Below are 26881 nucleotides of genomic sequence, written 5' to 3'. Positions count from 1 at the left end.
TCTTTCGTTCTCTCACTCTTTTTTTTTTAAAAGCAGAAAATCAATAAGACAGGACTTACCCACGTTCCCATTCAATTTATTTGTTATGTTTTATAAACAGACACACTCAGATACATATATTTAAAGAATAAAAAAATACAATAGTGGGCCTTTTTTTCCCCTCCATTTTCACGGCGGTTTTAACTTAAATGGCGGACAATTGTAAAAATCACTTTTCTCAAGGTGTCTTATGTAGGCTAAAATATTTCAGAGTTACTTAACAGATCAATCAAGCAAGTGTTTTTCTCAGCTTCATGAGAGCTAAAAATAGAAAATATAATCATCACATGCAGCCATCAACATCCCATTTTCATATATATTTATAAATACACACAAACATATACATACATACATGTGTGTGTGTATATATATATATAGATATGTATATATATATACACATATCAAATTTTTATATTTGTTTTCCACACATTATTTCCACACATTATTCATCCTATACGGATTATCTGCTATTACAAAAATAATAACTCATGGGCCACGGTGGATGCAAGTGAGGAACGCCGTGGCGTGAAGTCATGGGTTGAATTAGCATTCTATCAGGGGCAGCATAGTGTCTAAAACGTGACTCCAGAGCCAGTCCTCCTACATAGCCACCTGTCCTGTTTCTGTGAGGTGTCGGTTGAACAATTACATTGTTTTTATTCTCTTGCCTTCAAAATCACTTTATTTTTTCATTATTATTATTATTTTTCAACACGTCTCAAGTGATGTTAGGAGTATCAGCAAACGTTAAATAAGAGTTGACCCAAAACATCATGTAGGCCTATAGCACAATCCAACCAAACAAATAGGCAACGTGGCTGCATTGTATGAAGGGGTGAGTATAAAACATGTGACTCAGCGTTTGTCGAGGGTCGATAAGAAACACAAAAGGGATCAATCACGCATGTAACACATAAAAGCGTAGCAGAAGTACACAACTAAAAAAAAAATGTTCTTCAAGCATTTAAGTAACAAGTTAGTTATTGTGCCAATTCCGGCTTATCTTTTTCTAAGGACATAACTCGAGCTGCTAAATTTCTCTATGTTAGAATTTGTAAATATTATTTTTTTTTAGAAAAACTCACAAGAGCACCATCTTCAACTTCGTAGGAAATTGCACGGTTTCTTGGCGTGATATACCACAACACCATGTCATCGATAGCGTAGCACATGTTCATGTGACTAGCGCACTCACTATTCACAGTGTTTCAAACAGCACAAGCCGACACTACTGTGTGGCTGAGAACTGGCACCATTTCAGTAAGAGTGTGTCTGTGTTTGTGTGTCTTTTTTTTTTTCTTCCTTCCAGTCCTGTATTACTCCGGTCAATTTGACTGGCAAACATTAAAGCACTACTGAGATATTTATCGTCACACGCCAATAGAATTACCATGAGAGCAAGAGTTACAGAGTAACATTAGGCTACTATCTACGCCGCATGAGGAGTGCCCTTTGTCTTTTTTGTATATTTTCATTCTCTTCCAGTAAATGCAACTATATCTTTCCCGACAAGTGATATAGGTCACCAATTTCAAGTCAACAAACATGATCAATCCTATCATTATAATATAATAATATTTACTCATATATAATCATGTATAATATAATATGATATAGTATAGCAAGTCCAGCTACAATAATGTATTATAATAATAGAAATGTTTAAAAAAAATTGTACACAAATGTGATAATTACCCTTTTCAAGCAAACCTTTGCATAGAACATATGTAGCTAGGAAAAATAACTTTCATGTTTTCTGCATGGTATGCCATTAAAATCCCATATGAAAAATAGTCACTTTGTATTCAATCATAGGTATGAATTACACAGTTGACTTTAGGAATTTATGATTTAAAGGATATGTTCATTAGCGATTTTTAAACAAATCAAAATACTAAAATTTTGACCGAGGTAATGCCCACCTAAAAGAAAGCGGGCCATTGTAAATATAAATAACCAGGCTACAGATAAATGACTTATGTAGTGGAAAAGTACATAAATAGGTTTAAAAACTCAAATAAATAAACAATATACTGTAATCTTTCTGCATCTGACAGGCAATATTCTAATAATGAATAATACTGACAACGCAGACATTATATTTACATATACAGATATATATATACGTCTCTATATAGAGAGAAATATATATCTTCGGATAACAAAATTCTTATCTACATTTCCACAATCTACCTCATATATAAATATGTGTAACAATATATATGTATTTCTAAACATATATATTTCCAAAAAAAAGGTGCACTTAAATAATGTCATCCAGGAGATGGGGGGTGCCCACCCAGTCCAGTGTCCTTGGCTCGGACGCAGCCATGATCATGCACAAGAACTGCTTACCTGTCCTCTTGTCTATAGGGTAAATAGTAGTGGGTGTGAAGCGTCGGTTACTTTCCACAAACTCGCACAGCTGCTGATAGACCTGGGGATACTCGTGTCGCAGGAAGACCCCTCGGATCCTCAGCTCTCGCTGGATGTTGATGAAGCAGATCTCCCGGGCTTTCCTGCCTTCCTCTCCGTCCTTGTCGATGTCCGCCGTCCCCGGCGGCGGCGTCAGGATGAGCGTCTCCATGTCGCTCTCCTTCTTGTGTACCTTCCGCTCAGGGCTGAAGGAGGCCAGAGCTACCTTGGCGTATTTACGGACGGTCGGCGCTTGGTGTCGCGGCGAAGGGCCGTCAGGCAGTTGATCGCCGACAGCGATGGATACATTCAAGAGGAAACATTCGTTTGGGTCGTACTCCTTGCCGGCCTCGTGGAGCTCTCCGCAGTACTCTCCGAGGTTGTCCTTGAAGCCGTCCAGCTCGCGGAGGGACAGGTATGTCGGGGACATTTGAAGACTGTCCAGCCCGAACTGCAGGAAATTACTGGATGACGCAGGGTTTGGAAAACCAAGAAAGAGAACTCCCCGTCCCCTGGAAAGGAAGCCAACTTTGGCGATGCGGGAGAAGGCTTTGTGGACTTCTGCTGTTTCCCGACAGTGCTTGATGATGTGGCGGCAGATACTGCCGATTCGTCCATAGACACAGCTCTCTTTGTGAATGTCCCAGTCCTCCCTTCGGCAGTTGCGGGAGCAGTAGTAGGTATAGCAGCTGTGGCAGGATTTAAAGTACAGACACGCGTTGAACAAGGTCTCGGTCCGCCTGCATTTGTTGTTTGAACACATCATGGTGTCATCTTCATCCGGGCTCTGATCAGGGGAGCACTCGTCCCCAGCCCTCATTGTGTCTGCTCCCTCCATATCTCGAAAGGCATCGGTATTCATTTTTATTGATTTGGGCTGTTTGTCCAAGGGCGGTGGTTCGGCCTTTCTAGATAGAGATGCAGCCTCTTCTTCATCTATGAGTTTCTTCAGTTGATCTAGAATATCTTCGCTCGCTCTTCGGCTGGGCGGTTTGTAGTCGGTCACGAGGTCGGCGAGGAGCTCGTCGAGTTGTTCGAGACTCTGCTGAAGAGACGCACTGTCATGCGTCTTCTCTTTTGCCAAGTTCCCAAAGCAAGTCACGTTGTCGTGCTGTAAGCCCTCATGAGCAAAAGCATTCCTCGAATCCAGCATATCCCAGCTGGCAGAGCGTCCTTCTGACTTGCTCAGTAGTCCCGGTCGAACGTCGTTATCGGTGATTGTTATTTCAGGGGTTACAAACCATAGCTTATTGGCAGCAGAGTTCGTCATCTCGGTCGGGCTCTTATCGACCAAAGAATTATCAGACATGGACAAGGCTGCATAGCGTCTTGGTGAGCTGGAGAGGTTGACCACCACCGGTTGGGGCTTGTCATCTGTGCCTGCTACAGGTTTTCTGGGGTCAAGCAGGTCATCGTAGCTCTGCCCGCGATGCACGGGACTCGGTTGTTCCCTCTCCACACGAGAATTGAGGATATTGTCCCATGACCTTGAGTAGGATTTGGACTCTGCGCCTATTCTCGGTGGCTCCACGCAAGGGTTGGCATACCATGTCGCCGACATCGGCTCTTGCCTAACCTGCCTGGTTGGTGTTACCTGGGATACATAAGAGGCCGGGTTGGTGGAATACCCTGATGCATCGGAACCGTACCAGTCGTCTGTCTTTGGCTGGACGACTCGGGCGTGTCTTCGACCCTCAGTGTAGTAGGCTCTGGCTGGGATGTGATGTTCGGGCGGTAGTGCATACACATCACCGGGATAGAAAACTCTGGGCGGGGCAGTTTGGACCTGATATGTTCTGGGACTCTCCGCTAAACCCGTTCTGGTCGGAGGCGTCTGGATGATGTAGTGCCCTGCTTCTGACCCTGCGTAGCCTTTAGGGTACACCGCCTGCACCGAGTACTGGTAAGGGTCTACCTCGGTAAAGTAGGACCTGCTTGCTACGGCGTGAACCATGTGAGTCCTCGGATCCTGTACGTATTGTACTTTGGGGGAAAAGGACTGCCCTGGTATGTAACGGTCGTCGTGGTAGTAGTGAGTCGGCTGAGGCGCGGCCGTCGTGACGTACCTCCCCGACTCGTCGGCGTAAAAAAAATTGGTTGGCACGTTAGGACTTGAGTGAGCTCTGCGCTCCCTCCCGTAGTGACGCTCGCCCGCCGAAGGCATTTTGTGCAAAGGGATTTCCGTGGGTCGCGGGTGGCTATTTGGCATGCTGCGAGAAAACTGATGTGCCTGTCTGCACTCAGTAACAAAGGAGTCCGTGGGGGTGGTCGTCCTCGAGTACGAGAAATGCCGCGGCACTGTCAGGCTCCTGTGGCCCCCACTGTGGTACCGCTGCCAGGGGATCTCCACTTGAGGGCTGGTCTGTTTGCGTCCGTGGTGGTGCAACGCCGCCTCATCGGGCTTGATGTCCACCCGACACCTGACGTGGGGACTGGTGGCCGGTTTCTCCAGCGAGCCCTCCTCGCCGTACAGCGGGGAACACCTGCTGGTGTCAGTCATCCCAGGCTGGAGCTTGGCGGAGTGCACGTCGTGCATCAGGACTCGGGTGGAGCTGGTGTAGGAGGGGTCCCGGCGGGGAGAGACCTCCGGTCGCCAGTGGCGGTCGCGGGGCGCCCGGTGGGCCTCCCGCCCCCGCCGCCCCGCGGGGGACTGCCCCTCGAAGGACACGGGGGTGAGGTTGGTCTGGACCCGGGGGGCGCTTCTCGATCTGGTCCTTCTCTTCTGCTCCGGGACGGCCTGCACCTCGCGGGTCATCTCCGGCGCCATGTGTTGAGGGGTCATCCGCTGGCTGAAGATGTCTGGTGCGGAGAACCGGTACCTCTGTTGGCGGCCCAAGGCGTTCCAGGCAGCGGCGTCGGGGTTGGCCGCGCCCCGGCGGTACGGGGAGTCCATCGTGGGATGATGTTTGGGGTATTGGTGTGACTTATCGTTTGAAGAACGCCAATGCCTTTGAGTCGAGTTGTTCTGATTGTCCTCCGGTGTGTTTGCGTAATTTAGGGAATCACATTGTTCAGAGGGTTGCAAAGACTTAAAGTGTGACGAAAAGGGGATAACTCTTATATTGTGATGCACATTTGATACCAGTAAGTCAGGCGGGTCTGTGCGTGTCATCTTAAAATAACTCTTCTAGTGTTGTCCGTTAAGTTGGTGTAACGATGAATCCCCCTGCATGAGAGAAAAGGAAAATCCAGTCAGCCATCTTCCCATCTTTCTAAATAAAATAACCGTCATATCTCCAGCTAAGTCCTGTTCTGAACGTACTCATTCTCACTTCATTAAGTAAAATTCATATTTTCACCATATGCTGATATACACATTTCTGTGCTTCAATAATGTCAAATTTATTATGCTCTTTAAAGTTCGACTGCTATTCAGACAATATTACTGGCAAACATCATGATCAAATATATATTTCCAATGTGTACACATGGCACACACACACTACAAACACACACACGTTTGTGGTTTTATCCCCAGTGTATTGCAAATGTCAGCTTTTGACAAGTGGTGCTACATGCAGGCTCCATGATAGGTTAAACTTAGACCGGCTGTCCTCAAAAGCACAGATATGCTGACAGTTTACCTGCATGATGTAACTGCTGTCAGCTACTGACAGCACACCTACATGATGAAACCGATGCTAGCTATGACATAGGGTTTGTGCCATTTCCTTTATGACACATTCTAATATGCTGATAGCTTAACTGTCCATTTTATTAAGAGCCTGAAGTTCACCGTTTGGCTAATCTCTTGAGCCATGTCCCACCTTTGATCCGATAAACGCAGTAAAAATAGGCATCCCAATTCGACAAATAACAAGGTAAATATCTGACAAGCAGACCTGTAGGCTAATGATGTGAGACAAGCATCTGGCATTAACAGAAGGACTGCAATGCTTTATAATTTGCTTCCTATGTGTTCTGTGGGTGTGTGTGTGTGTGTGTGTCCGGTGTGTGACTGTGTGCATGCGTGAGTTGAAGTCGATAAGTCACAGAAGCCGGAGTCCTGGTGCACCCAGCGAAGCTAGTTCAAAAATGATAAATCAAAAATGATTGGCCCATAAACATACCCGTGTTGTCCAAAGGTACACGGTTTTGTCAAAGTCTACATTTGTTTACAAAGGGCTTTTTTTCTTACAGGTTTCACAACCATTTATTCTTTTCAACCTCTCTCTCTTCCTTCCAGGCCATCTCCTGTATCCTGTTTGTTCTTTAGAACGGCTTGGCCCACTTATGCCCGGAGTGATCGCATTCATTCCAATCAGCCACGGACTCTCAGCCAGTTTCCCCCCCCAGCGCAGCCCGTCCACTCACTCCACTACCCCAGTGGTTTACATGCCACTCCATCTATGGCAGCTTCACTCCACTGGCTTTTTAGAATAACCAGGCCGCTCCAAGCTGCCTGGAGTATTATCACTGTGATGGCAATGAAACAATGCAAAGTAGCAGAGTACTTCGAACGATTGTTACTGATTATTTATTTCTTACCAGAGTGATAGAAGTATTTGACAGTACTAGGCTAACGGCTTTGAATCCAGGATAGTCTATGCAGAGATCATCCTCTTTTTTCTATCACACTTTTTATCCGACACACTATTTGCAGATACACCTGATCAGATTTAGACTGTTGCCTTATGACTTATATTTAGCTTGCCCAGTTTTTTTTGTAGGGTTGTTGTACGTAATAATAACCCTCTATAGCACAATATACCGATAAATAATATATTAAGAATCCCAAAATACATAATAAAACTAGCCAGATGACACTGTTTTCAGGCGGATTCCTAGCTTTGTATATAACGTGTTAGGGTTAGGGTTAGGGTTAGTTCTTTGAACGGCTGCAGATATCAATAAATAATACATTGGGTACATGGAATCCAATTTGGAAGAATCTGATCACACTCTAGAATCCCAATTACTAACAATAAATACTTCCAGTTCCTCTAATCTCGAGAAACACATTAGACTTTGAAACAATTAGACTATACTTCTCCCTTTATAAACCAATGGTGGTGTCTATATAATAAGGAATGTGAAAAATGGAGAGATACAAATAGAGAGGAATCGAGATAAGCAACAATACCCTGATTCTAAATAGTTTAATCAATACTTAGCATGGATTCAATACGTAATACTGACAGCACAGCAGTCTATATTTGAGTGTGACACAAACAATCAAGTAGATTCAACCATCCTGACTATATATGAACATTCATTACTTGAAGACACAGTTACGTAATGAGTTTGACATTAACATGAAAGACCCACGTGTGTGCATCTTGTTACAGATAGCCTGAGGGCATTATGGGAATCAAACCCAGATCATTTAGACTGGGAGAAAACACACCCTTATCTCCACAATAGGACTATTCTTCTAATCCTACTCTGAGTAGATTTAGAATCAAACATCCATTGGATTATTACATGTTTTCTCCTTCCGTTACAGCAAAATCAAGTTACTCTATTTCAAATATAGAAAGACTATCTCTTACTTTAACCTTTTCCTAACCATGACTTTACAAAGGGATGGATTTAATTCAATGACATGACATGATGAAATAACAGCTCACCTAGTTGCATTAAACATTTCTGGTTCACGCCCATCCAAGTTTTCAGGCAGAATACAAAGCATGCATTTCCCAAATCAAATACGGTTCCAAACAGCAGCAGGAAAGGAAATACACATCATATATTCTACTCAGTACTGAAAGAGCTATATATAGTGAACAATGGATGTAAAAAAAACTCATTTTTTGCAGTGCTTATTGAAAGGTATACATTTCTATGGTTAAGATTTAGCACATTGAAGCTTTGATAATTTTACAACCTCCTTAATACTTCCATGGGTCCATAGGGTTTTTTCTTTGCGATTATTTGACAATTATGATGGCATCCTCAACAAGAGTAAGGCCCAATCTCAATACTTCCCCTTACCCCTTATCTTCCCCCTTACCCTTGAAGTTGCGCGTTCATGTGAGAGCTAGTGGTGTCTCAATACCCAATTTGATCAAGATTAAGGGATAAGATTGAGTGCTATGTACCCCTTATTTTTAAGATGATTTGAGAGCTCACTTGGGCCGAATCTCGATTCTTCCCCTTGCCCCTTTTGCTTTGTCTTTGTCTTTGTCTTGGTTAAGACAAAGACAAAGACAAAGCAAAAGGGGCAAGGGGAAGAATCGAGATTCGGCCTAACAATATGAAGCATGACAGTTATAAGAAATATGCCCGTTCTACCCTAAATTTCCATCAACCCCACTACGGCTCTGTGTTTAGGGAACAGGCATTGTTACTGCTCTGTCAGCCATGGCCCTAAACCTGGAGTGGATTTGCCGGCAGGGGTAACTGATTGGGGTTTTATGCTATGGCTCGTAGGAAATGCTGACATTTAGGTCGATGTGCCAGTGTAGACTTACGCATCATAGTTTACGGGTCATTTCATAGCTATTATGATGGGGAAACTTGAATTACTACTGCTGAAAACCGATTCATTATTAATGTTTATTGGAAAGCATTATACCCTATTTGAAATATGTAATTTTTAAAGTGTCATTTGAACAATATTCCTTCGATCAATAGTGTTTAAATATGCTCCCAAAATGTTTGCCATTGAGAAACGTGCTTGCTTTCTATAAATAGTGCAAAAATAGACCTGGTTAAAGAAGGTCATATAGGTAAAATAATAAACCTTGAAAAAAAAAGTCTCAGGGATGCTCCTACGAACCCTTAACCCTTTAAGAAGCTTAGTGTTAAAGGAAGAAACCCTAACCTAGAACCCAGGAAGCACATAGCACAGATCCGTGCTCCCATAGCTCTCTTGATATGCACACATTCAATGCCCGTTGCCTCCTTCATTAGGCACTAGGTCTGTCGCACATCATGCATCAACTCAGTGTCCGAGATTATCTTTAAATATAGAAAATATTCAGCTTAAGGGTGATGTGCAACGAGCTGTGTTGGGGCTGGAGACCGCCTCGTGCTCTGCTGAGCTAACGAAGCGCTGCACTATAGACACGCCTCACACGACTCTGGGATAGACCAGTACATATCAGGCTCTGATAAATAGACTAGTACTCTAAAGACTCTAGCATAGACCAGTACATATCAGGCTCTGATAAATAGACTAGTGCTCTAAAGACTCTAGCATAGACCAGTACATATCAGGCTCTGATAAATAGACTAGTACTCTAAAGACTCTAGCATAGACCAGTACATATCAGGCTCTGATAAATAGACTAGTACTCTAAAGACTCTAGCATAGACCAGTACATATCAGGCTCTGATAAATAGACTAGTACTCTAAAGACTCTAGCATAGACCAGTACATATCAGGCTCTGATAAATAGACCAGTGCTCTACCAGACTCTAGCATAGACCAGTACATATCAGGCTCTGATAAATAGACCAGTGCTCTACCAGACTCTAGCATAGACCAGTACATATCAGGCTCTGATAAATAGACTAGTGCTCTAACAGACTCTAGCATAGACTAGTACATATCAGGCTCTGATAAATAGACTAGTACTCTAAAGACTCTAGCATAGACCAGTACATATCAGGCTCTGATAAATAGACTAGTGCTCTACCAGACTCTAGCATAGACTAGTACATATCAGGCTCTGATAAATAGACTAGTACTCTAAAGACTCTAGCATAGACCAGTACATATCAGGCTCTGATAAATAGACCAGTGCTCTACCAGACTCTAGCATAGACCAGTACATATCAGGCTCTGATAAATAGACGAGTGCTCTACCAGACTCTAGCATAGACCAGTACATATCAGGCTCTGATAAATAGACTAGTACTCTAAAGACTCTAGCATAGACCAGTACATATCAGGCTCTGATAAATAGACCAGTGCTCTACCAGACTCTAGCATAGACTAGTACATATCAGGCTCTGATAAATAGACTAGTGCTCTACCAGACTCTAGCATAGACTAGTACATATCAGGCTCTGATGAATAGACTAGTGCTCTACCAGACTCTAGCATAGACCAGTACATATCAGGCTCTGATAAATAGACCAGTGCTCTACCAGACTCTAGCATAGACCAGTACATATCAGGCTCTGATAAATAGACTAGTGCTCTAAAGACTCTAGCATAGACTAGGATTCTAAAGACTCCAAAATGACGTGTGTGTGTGCGTGTGTGTGTGCGCGCGTGTGTGTTTGTGTGTGCATAAAGGGTCGGGGGAGACCCCTCATCCACTATTATTCCATGTATATTATTATTATGAATAACCTTTGCAGTATGCAATGGTGAGGCGTTATTGATGGAAGTGTCACCCAAATGGAATGTATAATATTGATGGTTCTGCAGTTGTATTGCAGTGGCACTGGCCAGGGCAGTCAATCAAACGACACAAATTATAAACCGTGCTGCATTAAACTCAATGTGCTTTGCCAACATTGGGAACGCTCGGTTTGCAAGGGCAAGAAAAAATATTGCCTCACAGCAAGGAAAAGCTGCGGGATTTGATACAGCAAATGTGTTCTTGTAGATCACGTTTTTGTACATTGGAAATCTAAAATACCATTTGTCTGATCAAACATCAAATATAGGCCTATATTTGAGTTGGCCTCAGACAATTAGTAGGTCTATATTTGAAAGAAGCAAATCAGAGCTAATAGGCTGCAAAATAAGTGATATTGGTTCATCGATATAATAGCCCATAATCGCAATTATTTTGCGTTTTAACATACATTTTCTGTCTTGTTTGAAACACACCTGCAGCGTTCCCTAATCTAGCCGACACAAATCTCAGAAGCCTTGAAGACACGCCCCCTCCCTGCCCTCCTGGGTACCGCAGACGGACTTGGATGTTGTTCGGTTGGCCTCACTGCTCCTCTGTTCCTGGTCAATTTGAAATGGGTCAATGCTATACAGGACTCTACAGCGCATCCGCACTTACAGAAAATACGGATCCCAAGTTCACCTTTTGGGTGTCGGGATATCTGTCTTACTTTTATCAACGTGTTCCTGCATTGTCATTGCAAAAGTGTATAGTGAGGGGTGTCGAGGACGGCAACTAATAGAACAACGCGAAAACAATGCAGGGAAGCAAAGTCAATTGCCACTGTAACAAATTATCTTATCGGATATATATCAGGGCTTCCGCCTTTTCCAGGGGAGGACACGGAATCGACGCATTAAAGCGTGCACTCGGTGCTAGCATTCAGCGCGTATATACTATCAGTCCCGGGCGGCCACAGATGTGAGTTCATGTGTGAGATGTATGGTAGATAGGGAAGGCGATGATGTCAGTGTGTTAGCAGGGAACACAGTAGTATTTCGCCGACGGCTGCCAGAGCACATATACATTTCCTGCAATTATTACTCAGCAAATCAAAATCGCGCCTATTGCATTTCCCCTATCCGTGCATTGCATTCAGGTTAAGCTTCTTTCTCTTTTTGCAGATTTTAATTTGTAAAATCCAAAATATTTAGAATGTTCGAAAGGTTTTTACCCTAATGTAAAATTTAAATTGCGTCCAAACTGCGAATATGCACTGCATACGCGTGATCATGTGCACTGTGGTCACAGCCCCGGTGCATCAATAGGACATTTGTAACTAAATGGTGAATGTTAGAGGAGCAGAGATGCTCTGTATAGTCTCCAATGGTAGGAGTGGGATCCTTACCGCATCCGTCCATACTCCGCACGTATGGTTGTCCATTTTATTCGGAAGACAGGGCTATGCAGACGGTGTGTTTCCTCCGATGGCATCTGCGACAGCAGGCATGCTAAATATGCATCTCTAAAATCCACCTTTTAAGGTCATTTAATCCTCTTTTTACCTTCCTTCTACATCGTCAAGGGTTTGCTGCTGCGCAACTCTGCAGCAACGACGTCGGCGTCTACACTCGCCGGCGCTGCAACCACAACCCACTACACCCTGCGTGTCGCGTGCTCCGTGGATTGCACCTAGCGTGTTCCAGAGGGGCGTGCACAATGTCACACGTGCGAGTGGCGCGAGTTTCGAAGACGGATTCCCGATAACAATATATAGTGTTTTAAAAACAGCTAATTATAATACTGATAATATATTGTATATGTATCCTCTATAGGTGGGATTTTAAAACGGACGGTTATGTTCTCTCCATTGGATACATCACCGAAAAGTGCTGGATGGGCCATCCAGCACTTTTAGGTGATGTATCCAATGGAGAGAACATAACCTATAATTTAAGAGCTGATCCAGGATGGCAGGCCTGCCACTTCCAAATAGTCTCTTAGAATGGTACAATAATATCTATACTTTTATAAGCATTATACCAAAGAAGACAATAATGAAGATCCTTGTTAGTTAACCCATTGATTTGTTTTGATGCAGTTGAAGGCATCATGTGTGTAGGCTACTTGACCATGCATTGCAAAATGCATATACATGTCTGCTTTTTACCGTTTCATACTCTTCCATTTCTCTCTTAAACTCCTCAAGTAGGCCTACACGTATGGATATACAGTTCCCCCAGACACAGCAGCCCTGACAACATGGAAAGATCAAGTGACACATAATATTGATTTTTATATGGAAGAAGAAGAAAGTAGTGCTGTCTCAGTGTCTGCTGATACGACTCCCAGAGAGAGAGAGAGAGAGAGAGAGAGAGAGAGAGAGAGAGAGAGAGAGAAATATACAGTATTAGTACACAATACATTCACTATTACAGTCATTTGTAGCAGGGCATACTGTGCATCAATTAGCATTCCCAGCGTAGCAGGGCTGTGCATAACAGAGGGCTTCCCTGACCGGTAGTGGTCTCTTGTCTGCCCCCTGCTTCACTCGAGCTGGTCATGCATTATTGATGCGCACTCGCTCCTCTGTTCCTCCTGCTGTGGTTCTCGGCTGCTGCTATGATCTGTGGCAGGAGGAAGACCCCCCCCCCCCCACGCCCTCTGATCACACACTCTGAACACATTCATCATAACACAAGACAAGACGGAATACACCAGACCACGCGCAAATGCTTGGCGTGATTCAGCACCCGCCAACCAGCCAATGATAGATCTGACCAATGGGAAGGTTAGAAAATACAGTACCATTCAAACAATTGCATGGCCTGTACATGTTTCCACTCAGGTAAATAAAAAGGCTAAATGTTTGAAAACATTTAACGTAACAAAAGATAAGACATAAAGTATGCTTCCTATTTGCACTCGATCAAAAAATAGTAATCAAATAATGGACAGGACTACATTTTGATACCTCTTTGAATAGGGTTTCCAAAAGGCTATTGAAATACCTCAGTACTTTTCTCATCTCATTCCACCCAGATTGAACAATAGCTGTTATAGCATCCCAAACAATATCCCCCAAACACACACACACACACATACATAAAATGCACACACACACTTTCTAAAAATACAATCTTTGTCTACGGTGTTTTGCGCATAAAGCATAGTGCATTTTTCATTTAGAACATTTGGGGCAAGTTTGGAGAGCACAGAGACTGCAGATCCAACGATCCAAGATGGTGGTTAGGATGGGGAACTCGACATGGAGAAGGAGGCATGGATCTCCGTCAAAGTCATGAATGAGCTGTACGCCCGGTCCCCGGTCGATAACAGGGTGGGCGCGGAGGCAACAGTAATGGGAAGGCTTCGCGATGCAGGGCAGGAAGAGCAACAGATCAGGGCTGAACCAGCGGCGGTGGAATGAGTGCTGATGCGTCTGCACGGTCCTCTGGGGAAAGGCCCTCGCTCGCAGGCCTGCTGTGGTTCTTCACTGAGAGAGCCGGGGAGAGATGCAGGCTGTTGTTTAGTTTATACCCCAGCTGCTCACATGAGGGAGCGATGGACTCTGGGAGGAGGGAAGGCAGTGCCCCCCCCCCACCCACCCACTGCCTCAGGGGATTTTAGATTCCAGGCTTTGCTTCATTACAACACACAGACTACAACAGTCACAATGATGTGTCCGCAATTACCCATTATGGATTGCTGGAACTGTGGCAGCAAAACGATTTTTTAAGTAAATCATTGATAAATCGTTGTACGAACAGCAGTCCAAGTAGAACAAGAGAGATTGCAATTGCAATCATCTCAAAGCTTTGAAAAGCTTTCATTTCCACATTTTTTTATCCGTTTAAATATATATTATTATTTCTTCTGTAAGCTGTTGGATCTTAATCAAATAAGATTTTCAGTGATTGCTCCTCATAAGTGAACATTCACATTTGTCATTGCTAATGGTTCAATTGTATTACAAATCATAGACTTAAAAATGAAAGAGGGAAGATCCTGATCCATTCATGAATCGTCTTAAATACAGAGGAGTAGGTAATTTAAGAGCTGATGATTAAGAGCCATGGAGTCGAGCATTATGTGGTATGTATGTGATGGAATATTTAGAGAGTTCTAAAACGGGTAGGTAGGCAATTACACATAATATATTTATTTGACAATTTAATTTTACACTTTTCTTGCATCAAGTGTGTAATTTGCCTTATGTCGTATGTGTGTCAAGTCTTAATCCAAGATACATCTTTACACAAAATTCATATTCTCTCTTCAGAATCCAAAGGCAACTGCGAACGTAGACTGTAATGCCAACGGTGTTTGACCCTTGACACGAATCGTACAGTAAAATTATTATGAAGTGGTAAAAAATCTGGTAAACATTACAAATGTTGGATCCAAAGTTTCCTAACAGCACAGTGTGTAAAACATGAAACAATCGTACAGGGAATCACCTCATAAAACATGACTGGCTGACAGAGTCCAAAGCACATACATGCACAATGAAGCCGCTGATCACGGTGGTTGGCTTATTGAACTATTCAATACATTTTTCTTTGATAATAATTTAATTAAAACGGTGTAATGTGCAAGATCTGGTGGAAGATAGTGGTAAGGTTGCAGATTGCAAAAACCCGAATCACTATATTTTCATGGGATCATACACTAATTAAAACGTACTGCAAAGGGTGTTACGCTAGACACCGCTCTACACCTTCAAAAAAAATACTCTTATACTTAATATATAAGAGGGAGAAATAGTGAAATGCGACCAGGGAAGGCACCCGTGGGTTGTGACACTTTGAGTGTATCCCTTGACTGGATAAGACAACACCAGACAAAAAAGAAAAGAGAAAGAAAACACAACCGAGCAGAAATGTGAACTTCAAATCATACACATCCCAGCTGACCTAAAGTGCATGTTTAACCGATAAACAGACCAAATGTCCCCCAAGCCAAGGGACCACCAGGGCGACCCTCCCTCTCCTCATTTTGGACTATAAATAATCAGGGACCCGAGTGGTCCACAGTAAGGGTTTCACAGCTTGGCCTTGGGTGTGGACTCCAGCAGGGTCCTCATGTCCAGCAGGGCGGCCTCCACCCCCTGCACCATGCGCCCCGTGTCCGTCTCCTGGCACGTGCTGAAGGACGACACGACCAGGTTGATGTGCTTGTCCTTGGGGTTGTAGCACACGCCGTAACCATCCTCTACCACCGGCCCGAAGCACACCACGCAGTCCGACTTCGCCGGGACCTTTTGGACGAGACGGTACATCCGTGGTCATGAAAAGCTTTTACAATTAAAAAAACAAAGTGGACAAAACTTGTTTTGACTGGAGCGCACGGTGTGTTTATATTCCACTAATACATGGCATGTATTGCTCCCTACCTGGCTGGTAGACATTTTAAAGTGCATGGCCGCAGCATAGCTGGGGTCGGTGAAGATCTCCGGCAGCGATACCTGCTCCTCGATGGCCTGCAGCTTGAGGCCGAGGAGATGGCGGTCTATAGCCTGGCCCTGGATCGCCTGCAGTGACAGAAGGGGTGCTTGAGTAGGGTGCGAGTGAAGCTGTGTGTTGATGTGAGGCAACTACCCTTCCACCTTGGTCATCTATACAAGTAGGAAATAGCATAACAGAACGGTCTCAGCCTTGGCCAGCCAATGCGACCGACGGGCGTGTGGTACAGAAGTGTAAATCCTTGAAGCCACTACAGATATAAAAAGACCTGATATTTTCTGCACTTCATGGAAGCCAGGAAGCTGGGAGGGATGAATTACTTATCTATTATCCTGGGGGGAATCTTTTGAAACTCAGCAGTTCTTACCATTTCAGTGTACGCCCGGTGGGCCTTGATCGCTCGCTCCAACAAAGCCACCTTTTCTGCGTTCTTTACAACAGAGAGGAGACAGAGTGTCATTCATAAATCTGTGGGAGGTAAACGTGTATTTGATAGTATTAAATCTAAACTGCCGTTCCAACTTAGATATCTGAATTACAAACAAGGATAAACTGGGATAGGCTTACTAGTGTGAGAAAAACCTCTAGGAAGGTCCAATTATATAGTAAGATAAGACAGTAACATCTCTTACTGTTGCGTTACAATAACAATAATGTGTACAGTTAAATCATCTATAGGCATCAATCCAAATAAGGCGTGTTTTTTTTAGATTTCTTAAAAAATATATATTTCTAAATTAAGACAGTACGTATGAGCCTTAAACGACCACACCTTTTTCCCGGGGTCATCGAAAGCCTTGGCGAAGTTCGAGGAGTCCGTTGAAGCAGAGCGTATGGTGTCTGTGCGACCCAGTCTGAACATACGCAAAGAGGCACTTTCATACGTGGAGCAAGGCTTCTGGTGGAGCCTTCCAAGAGAGACATCAGAGACAGGGAAACAGAGATAGAGTAGGTGAGGCGCTCATTGGTATTTTACGGCAAGGCCAAACCCCACCATTCAGCCATGTGCATCAACGCCATTGAAGTAGGATCACAAAGGCCCATAGGAGATGAACATTTTGAATACAACTTCAACGCTTTTATTCTCCGTTTTAAAATCCGTAATAAGGGTTATTATCTTCATAGAAAGAAGAAGGGTTTAATACCCAAAAATATTCTGGATATTATTCAACATCGCTGGCATTCTTGTGCAAGTGTGACTGAAGAAAAGAGTTTGCATCCCACCCTCCCTCCCCACCACACTGCTGTAAACCTGGCTAAAAATAAATAAATAATCAAATATCATATATGTAGTAGTTTGAGAGGGTTCAACACTACTTTAGAGCCTTTTTCCTTATTAATTGATCATGACTATGTTTTGTTTATGAATGCATCTTGAGTTGAAAAAATTAAAACATATTAAATACTTAAACAGCATCTTATGTGAATTGGGCTTCATGCACGCTGCATCATCACAAACCAAGGATTTGGAATGTCAAGTCAAAGTCATTCTTTCAAGACAAATGACAGTTCATCACTTGAGTCGGAAATAATTGAAAAGCCTTTTTGGCAACTTGGTAGCTTCATAAAGTTTGTGCAAAGTGGATCCGATAAAAAAAAAAAAGGCACACTTCCATGTGCACACGGCCTCACCGGTAGTACGCCAGCTGGAGCCCAATCTGAATGAAGGCGTCTGGGCTCATCTTGAAGGACTTGGGGATGTTCTTCCCAAAGTGTTTGAACACCAGCACTTTGAGGTCTAGCTGTTGGACCATCCTGGGAGGAAATGAATAAACATTATTCAGGAGCCTCCTTTGCCACGGGGCCTTCGCTGCATAACCAAATGCAATTCTAAAATTCTATTTTAAACATTGATTTTAACCTAGGACTGTAAAATAAATAAATAAGAGAGATGTAGTAAGTAAGATGAACAGCTGAAATTGGAGTGTAATCTGTTAGAAATACTATAACCTATAGTCAGTGGTGAGTGAAATATCAGTTCTGATGGACTTTGTAGGGGCCCCTCGCTAACTGATGACCAATCAGGGCATCTCTTCCTTACCTGTCCCCGTCTTCTGTCAATCATCTTTGTGTGCATAAATATATCCCTGTTCTGCTCCTTTCCACTCTCTCTCTCCTTACCATCCTCAAATCGCACCTACAGCACGTTTTACATCATACATTGTATGTACCAACACCCAAATCTAATTTTCTATCAGAGAGTATGTCGATGACAGTTGGACAGAGAGGAGGGCCCATCTCACGTGTTGAGGTGGAGCTTGGCCTCCTCGATGTGTCTCCGGATGTCCGGCGTGATGTCGAAGTGTAGCTTGCGGGGCGCAGGCAGGGGAGATGTGGGAGAGTGGGCCATGTCCGCCTTCTTCCTGTGAAGCAACGCGTTCATATCGACCACTCACTCGTGGTCTTTTATAGGCCGAGAGAAGGTCATGAGTTTCACCAATTATATCCGATCTACCGAAACGTAGTCTCCCAAATCAGACTTTAGATGAATAATCTAACGTCTGAGTATTGCTTAACATTTTTGGCTAAGAGTGAACATGAACTCTGCCAGAACTAGTAAGCCTTTTCCCCGTGGGAACACACAACCTGGCCGGAAAATGACGAAGATGTAAGATAATGTAAATGCTGCTTGTAAAATGTATGTAAAGGTTTTAAATCAACACTGTAGATTAGCCACTGCATCAAAATCCCCTCACAAAACAGGAAACAAACTCCTGTTCTACCAACCAGTTTGTGAATGTCCTACGCTGTTCCAAACTCAAATGTGTGGCGCTCCATCTGGGCAGTTAGTTGCTGATCCAAGAGGGCTTCTAGTAGATATAGTGTAATGCCACTGTGTGTGACGTTTTTCTAAAGAAGCTCAAAAATAAGAATCACAAAGTTGGTCTTAGCGGTAACCGTGTGGATAACACCTCCCACCTCCTAGTAGTACTCTTTAAACCAAGAGTAGGGTTTCCCTTAAATGTAACTTTTATTTCACAACATGTTCCTGTATTATAGTATGGATTAAGGACTTGACTCACATGCATTCTTCAACATGGTCGATCAGGGCCACTATGGGCGGGCCTTCTGCAGGGGCGTGCTCATAGTTGAGGCCAAACATGCCGTCCTCTCCAAGGATAAACTGGCAGAACAAAACCATTAACCAGGGAGTTATGGTACAATGCATGAGGTCAGAGCGACTGTGCCGCAAGGAGTCAGAGCAACAAGTAGACCCTGTTCAGGTGGGATTTCCAGGTTAGCATAAACTCAATTGTTTATTAAAACTAAACTGTTTAGAAAAACTACCGTAAACAGTTTAGCATTACTAAACTGTTAAGCATGTCTATCTTAGTCGAGATTTTATGTTCATCCAACTGAAGCAAGGATTAAAACTTAACAATGTGAGAGAATAAAATGCTAGTTTACATGAGGGGGATAGAGCAAAATGGCAATTGGTGAGTATAAGCCAAAATTGTATTGCTCTATGAAATGGGATGGTCATGAGGTTTGCATGTGGGTCCGAAATCCAAGATTTACTCTTTTTACCCACATTAGTGAAAAAATGTTACCAGCCAAGCAATTGTTTTTAATATGACAAATTTCTACCTGCCATATGGTCAAATCTATCTGCAATTGGCTGGTAGCAGGTGTTCATTTGGGGTGTGTGTGTGTGTGTGTGTGTGTGTGTGTGTGTGTGTGTGTGTGTGTGTGTGTGTGTGTGTGTGTGTGTGTGTGTGTGTGTGTGTGTGTGTGTTTTCTCACCTGCAGTGTTTTGTCGAACCACCGATTGCCACTGTTCAGATGGCTGCCTCCCCCGTGGAGCATCTGTTGCGCCGCGCCACTGTGGTACGTCTCACCCAATGCATAGTGGGACATGGAGTCCAGACTCAGTGTGAAAATGCTCCTCTGGATGGCTTCCACCGATTCCTTGTTTGTCGGATCTGGACGGGAAAAGAAAAACGTATCATATCGTCTTCTGATGATATTGCACAGTAAGACAAATCTGATTAATGATTAAAAGCTGGGAATTATTTCTACCTTTTCCAGTTCATAACGTAATTAGTCAACAAAAACAAATGTCCAACCCGATATTGAACAGATTATAAACCTCTGTTGAACAGTCTGGAGGTAAAAGACTGTTAAGCTTCAGAAGCGCTGTCTGGACAGTCTGATAAAGTATTCCCGTTCCCGTTCACGTTTGGTTCCCCACAAGTCGGTTTTCCCAGCAGTACTGCTGACGCTACGGCCCGGGATCGCTCCAGCCTGATTGCACGTCAATAAAGAACTCTCCCCGACGGGCAGACGGCTCTGAACACAGTGGATCAACGCTGCCTCCTACGCTGACTTTCCATATGGAACCTACCCCGGAATAAACATCAGTGGGCTCCGGTCGCTGGTCCGTCGTTGCGTACTGCCGCGCCGGACTCGCGCTCGGCTTACCCTTGATGAGATCCAGGTAAGCCTTGCCCCAGACGTTGCGGTCCTGGGAGGTGAGGATTCCCACGGGCTCCTCGCTGCGCTGCGGCGAGGCATCGCAGATCTTCCGCAGCTGGACGAGCAGCTGGTCCTCGTTGAGGGGCGAGCCGTCACCGTTGTACACATCCAGAGTGAAGAACTGATTCACAGAACAGGGATGGAGGGAGATGAAGAGACTGTTTAACAACGGTCAGATATCAACTCAGAAACTTTGACGAAATAACATTTTCAAGAACATCATCAACCAATCAAGTAACTTAGGTAGTAGTTAGTCAATTAGAGTTAATGCTTGGTATTGTCAATTTGTTAAATGATTAAAACAATGTGCATGAGTGGCATTCAAGTATCCACGAATTGAATGAAATTCAGGGCGATTGCCCTTCACAGTTTAGTTAATGCCCCGTCATTCAATCGGTTGTACAAGACCTGCTCCTCAGGTCCTCCTCCCCACCTGGTTGTGGTGGGCCACCACCATGTGCCTGGAGGCCGTGGAGCCCTTGGCGTGGCTGACCACAGAGTCTCTGTGTATGCCGGGCACGCGGCAGGAGGACAGGAGCTGGTAGTACTGGTTCATACACAGAGGCCTCCGGCCCATGTGCTCCACGGGCAGCGTCTCGCTGTGGGGGGCGAGATCACCTGACGTTAGGGACGGCCGCATGACGTGATTAGAGTAATGTTCCATAAAAAGTCCGGGTCGTTGGGATCCGTCGTTTGGATCAGGCCAAAATAACAAACGGAAAATGAATCGTCTTTGACAGAAAACATGCAATTGTGTTTTTATTTTTCTGCTTCAGCAGATTGTCCTCAGAATGTCCTCAGAGTCTTGACTGTCCTCATAAAATGAAGTCAGTAAAGCATTTTTGCCTAGTCTTCACAAATATAGGACATCACTCTGGGCTTTGCAATCAGTGATATGCATCATTGCCATTGTTTTTACCAATCAATAGATAGATTCATTCACTATGAAAACAATTGTTCTTGCCTGAACAGTAAATTAAGTGTGCCAAGAAAACATTGATACTCACTTGTCAACCTGTGCCTTAAAGTCCAAAACCCCAGCAATCAATTTGGCGGCATGCCTGGGAAGAGAGCACTTTAATATTCAATAATATGCTATATTGAAAATGTAATATTAAATTGTAATATGCATTTTAATTATTGATTCAAATTATATTCTTTGGGATATAATTTTATCAACATCGCTGGTAATGGTTGTTAAGTTTTCTATATGATAAAATGCATATTAAAGTAACACGCCAGCATTGCCCCTTCTGCGTCCTTACCTCAATTGTCCCTGCTTGTCGCGGAAGTCGAACCGGGGCAGGAGCAGTCCAGGATTGGAGTGGATCACTACAGGCAGTCTGTAGTCCAGGTAGGCACACAGCACCCACCAGTCAGACAGCTGGACAAATGACAAGAGCACAAATGGAGTCGAGTTCTTCAAACACTGAAATGGAGCCAAGGCGCAAGGTCAGTTTCCAACGTAGAAGATATTTCAAGAGAGGCAGGTTAACTCTTACGCTTACAATCTTCAAATATTATTTATCTGCTCCATATTCATCATCAAAGTCTAGAGGACATTGTGAGAGCAGTATCATGAAAGCTCCCTGGAATCGTTATTTGTCTAACCAATAGACAAATTAAGTTGAAACACAAATTATGTAAACAGTTCTGTGTACAAATTTTTTGTTTGCATAACTTGTTTGTCTACTCAGTGGAAAAAGCAACATGATAGCAACGTGGCTCCTGCATATCAATTCTGGAGTGAATTCATATACTTGAAAGTCATTGTGTATTTCACGGTGGACTGTATTGTTTACACACTGGCCCATTGCCCTGTGTTGGCTGTCTGTTTAGCTTTAAGTCATCTCCTTGAGTCTAATGTTCCTGTGGTATTTGTAACGCAGCCCTTGGTTATGCCAAACTGTGTCCCAAAGCCTCAGCTGCAGCAGCCTTCCTCGTCTGTCTCCTTGGTTGCACCGTCCTATGAAGGTGCCTTTGTCCAGTACAAAAGAGACGGGCTAGAAAGGCTGCAGCCTACTGTGTACATACATAGATAACGTCCATGGAGATGATAGCGTTTAACGATTACCATGTAACGTTTCTACATTTTACAAATGGACGCATTTCACACAGTGCAGACTTGTTTCATCCTCTCAAAAACTTGCCATAACATTTTATTGGTCTTTTTTTCTTAAAGGTCCCATGACATGCTATTTTATGTATTCTTTAATATAGGTATTAGTGGGCAACTAACACAGTATTCAAAGACGTTCCCTAAATTCAGCCGTGGTGCAGAGTTACAGCCACTCCGAGCCAGTCGCACATTGAGCTTCCCCCAAATGCGCTGTTTCGGTGGGCGTGTCAAGGAGGAGGGTGGGGGTGTGGCCCTGAGCAGCTTGCAGCCACCATGCGCTCTGTTTACAGTGGATGTATCGCAATGGCGAGGCGCACACAGCCTTTAGCCGTGTTCTGTAAATATTCTAGAACACACGGGAGTCCTGGAGCTCTATATCTAAATATTATCATATAGCCTACACAGATATCTATATCATATAATATATATTATCACGGCCAAAAGCTGTGTGAGCCGATATTATGAATCTCAAACGACCGCGTTGGGTTCTCCGACGTTCCTGGTTCTTCAACGTCCACATCAATGTGAATACACACACTGTAACGCAAGTGTTTCTTGTCGGTTCTTTGACGTGTCTTGTATTTCCACAACGAGACTGTCGTGGGGGTTATCTGAGCCATGGTTGAGAATGAATTGGGGGGAAGGAACTTTGGTTTGACTCGCTGAAGTACATGAACTGCGACATGCCGCCGGTTGCCGCGAGGCACCATCGCCCGGCAGCCGGCAGCCGGCAGCGCGCGGTTCAGTCGACTTCAGGTTGATGTGAAAGTGGAAGAACCAGAGACGTCGCAGAACCCGACAAAGTCGTTTGTGATTCATAATATCGTCTGGAGGCGCACACAATATGTTATATGATATAGATATCTATGTATTATATATTATTTAGATATAGAGCTCCAGGACTGTAACGCAAGTGTTGTACACTTCCTTGTTATTTGGATAACCGTTCTGCTGTTGGTGTGATGGCGCATAACACGTCGGACTCTCGTATCTGGTATTTCTACAACGAGACTCGTATTGGGGGTTATCTCAGCCAAGGTTGAGAATGAATTGGGGGGAAGGAACTTTGGCTTTGACTCCCTCAAGAACATGAACCACGACATGGAGGAGAAAGGGATTGTTGGCGGCGAATGTCTCCCGCTTGAGCCCCGCTGAGGGACCACCGCCGGAGGCGGAGGTGCATAAGCGCTGCCCGGCAAAGATCCCTTTCTCCTCCTTGTCGTGGTTCATGTTCTTGAGGGAGTCAAAGCCAAAGTTCCTTCCCCCCCAATTCATTCTCAACCTTGGCTGAGATAACCCCCAACACGAGTCTCGACCACAAATGCTTTATATTCTTATGATTCAACTGATACATTTATTCTGAGCAAGTTATGGTTTTCATAGCTGCATTGTCCATTTTCTAATTTAAAAAAGTAGATATAAGGGTCATTCTTATTTGGGATTTATTAGACAATTTCAAATAAAGTTGTGAGATGCAGGTGCTGCGGTTTGAATTCTATTCGACAATTTCTTCAAACATTTCTCCTGCACACCGTTTGGTTCAGAACAAAGGCTGCATCTCTCGGCCACACACGAAGGCTCCTTCCCTTCAGAGAAGTAAAACCTACTAAGGTTTGCAGTCGAGGCTTTGGGCCACCGCTTATACATCCAATGCAATTCACTCCACGGAAGGAAGGACTGTCCCTTTAAGTACTCACCCAGTTCTCAGTGCCCTGTGCTCTCTTCTCAAGGCTCTTCTGGAGCCTCTCCCCCACGCCTCCCGCTTTCTGGAAGTCTGTCACCAGCTCCCTGGTGCGCTTCAGCTTCTCTGTCTCCACGATGGGCTCCAGCACCGCCAGGTAGCGGTCGCACGTCTGCTGCAGGGCTGGCACCGGAAGGCTTGGCAGCCCTTCTTGATGGGCGAGGAAGCGGCCAGCAAGCTTGGTCGCAGAGACCGGCCTCACCAACCCACTGGTTTTCAACATCCCCATTTTAAACTAGGGAGGGACAGGGGAATGAGTTTTGAACAGTGGGATTGCGATGCTCAATGAGCCTGGATGAGACGTGTACAGTGGGAGAGGCAGTCAACGTATGTCTGCCCAAAGCTGTTTGATAAAGTAGTAATTGTAGACTTTGTATATGTATAGGGCCTGTTTTTATGTTTACATGAAGCCAACAAGTGAAAAGGTGAACAAACAACCAATGTTAAGCATCAATATTTGTCAATGCACTTTTTTGTTTTCGTGTAGACCAAAACAAGTCCACTATCACCATTAAATTATTGTCTACAGTACACCAAACGCATCTTTTATGGTTGATGGGGCACATATTTGAAGACCGAAAAACAAAACATACGTGTATGTCCCTGTATATATGTTAATATGTAAAAATGAAAGATGAATTACTGCTCTTTTTAGCCTGAACCAAAAAGTGAACAGAAGAATATTTATATTAATAATATTCAAGTTTATGTAATTTATTTTAGGTAATATATTAGTATTCAGTTTCACTATCGACTAGGCTTGAATTATGCAGTTATTATTGCTTATTAGTTCAACGGCGCCCCTCTATGGAGACTCAGCCAAGTTTTAGTTCATTTCTACACATTGGTTCTTCCTTTATATTTTGGTTCTTCCTTTATTCCTTAAATAAAGTGTGTATACATGAGCAACAGTACACACTTAAACTAATCTGCAAGTGTTTTTGTCCACATTTTTAAAACGAACCACTGTCACAAACTACAGTTTACAAATAGTTCATAATACCAATATTTGTACTGCTATTGTATATTTAACGTTAGTGTTTAAATCATCACTACTAATAAACACTACTGAGTCGGTATATTATTCGAGGACGATCTGATATTGTGTAGATTGACGTGACCATAGTTTATAACAACACGCACGATTTCGCAATGTAAATAAACGCACGAAGTGTGATAAATAGGCTGCAACCATGAATTGTCGCGATAACATAGGTCGAATAGAATTTGGACTTTTCAAGCACATGCAGTGGATATATGTTTATAGCGCCCCTGTAATAAATATATGTTCATTTAAAGAGTCACTTCACTCAATAGGATATTCGTCGGAATATTATGAGTTTAATGTTAATTGAAAGCAACTTTAACCTCGCAAATTACTTAGCAGATTACACTCGCTCACTCATTTACATTTACCGAGCAGGCGTTAGGTCACCCTGGTGTCAAGAAGCAAACCCCACTATGATAGACAAGCATGTTTTAATCATTTAATATTTAAAATGAACTTAACAATCAAAAGTAAAAAACGCTCAAAAGACACTTGTGTATTGACAGATTGTGTAGCTATCTGATCCAACCACATCCAAATTGGTCACAATTCGCCCATCATTGCTCGCAAGGAGTTGAAAAGCGTAACAGTCACCACACTAGCGATATGAATATAAAATAAACATTCCCATACCAAAACAATCAGCTAGGTTTTGATATCTGCGTGAAACCTAACGTTACCCTAAACTCGAAGATAGCTACTGTAAGCGAAACTAAAAGGTACCTAAAAGGAAAGTAACGCCGTTAACGTTACTTACCGTCGTTCTGGTTAAAATACCCCACATTCTGGATGAGAAACGTCCAACAATTCTGGTCGATGTACAACTAGGTAAAAGGTCTTCCCACTGAGCTACGATACGCACAACCCTACAGCCATGTAACCTCATTCAAGGCGCTCACGACATGGATGGACCGTGGTGCTCCAAATAGACGTTATTGGCGAGCGAGTGGGCGGGACTTCCGGTAACATGGGATCCGCAGTGAGAGAGGCAAGAGGGAGGGAGTTCCAAAATAGGGAAATCCGTTTATGTAACATGTTTCGGATATCGCATCGTCAACAAAGTCCATATTTTTATTATTACTGTCATATTTATAATAATCTCGCTCCGTGGACTAATGACCTGCGTACACAGCTCATTGGGAGTAAGAAACCGGAATTGTGTTGCAGTACACCAGGACAACGCTAAAATGAAGGGTCCACGCTGAGCCTGACAGCCATGGATAAACTGTAAAAGGACAACCCCAAGAATGTGACCCCTGGACACACAGTGGGGAAACTAAATAGGGCTCACACAAAATGTGGGAAGTGTATTATTCGGTTATATTCATCTCTATAAGCTAT

At 43.6% G+C, this 26881-nt stretch overlaps 2 protein-coding genes across 2 annotated transcripts; both read right to left on the bottom strand.

Moving 5' to 3' along the window:
• Positions 1-59: 59 nt before the first annotated feature.
• ajm1 (apical junction component 1 homolog) lies at positions 60-12369 on the bottom strand. Its single transcript, XM_060049959.1, has 2 exons — positions 12100-12369; positions 60-5620 (listed from the first exon to the last, which is right to left on the bottom strand). The coding sequence occupies exon 2, from the start codon at positions 5564-5566 to the stop codon at positions 2303-2305; it is 3264 nt and encodes a 1087-aa protein (XP_059905942.1). The 5' UTR covers positions 5567-5620; positions 12100-12369; the 3' UTR covers positions 60-2302.
• Positions 12370-15246: 2877 nt separating this feature from the next.
• crata (carnitine O-acetyltransferase a) lies at positions 15247-26463 on the bottom strand. Its single transcript, XM_060049957.1, has 14 exons — positions 26298-26463; positions 24449-24727; positions 21898-22016; positions 21640-21693; positions 21066-21231; positions 20579-20753; positions 19901-20079; positions 19180-19280; positions 18400-18519; positions 17789-17911; positions 16929-17064; positions 16524-16586; positions 16087-16224; positions 15247-15951 (listed from the first exon to the last, which is right to left on the bottom strand). Exons 1-14 carry the CDS (start codon positions 26424-26426, stop codon positions 15736-15738), a joined length of 1998 nt encoding a protein of 665 aa, XP_059905940.1. The 5' UTR covers positions 26427-26463; the 3' UTR covers positions 15247-15735.
• Between the last annotated feature and the right edge of the window lie 418 nt (positions 26464-26881).

Source organism: Gadus macrocephalus, chromosome 4 (assembly GCF_031168955.1).
Source record: "Gadus macrocephalus chromosome 4, ASM3116895v1".
NCBI classification, from domain to species: domain Eukaryota; kingdom Metazoa; phylum Chordata; class Actinopteri; order Gadiformes; family Gadidae; genus Gadus; species Gadus macrocephalus.
The sequence above is the reverse complement of the archived record's forward strand: the minus strand, read 5'-3'. Positions and strand labels throughout refer to the sequence as shown.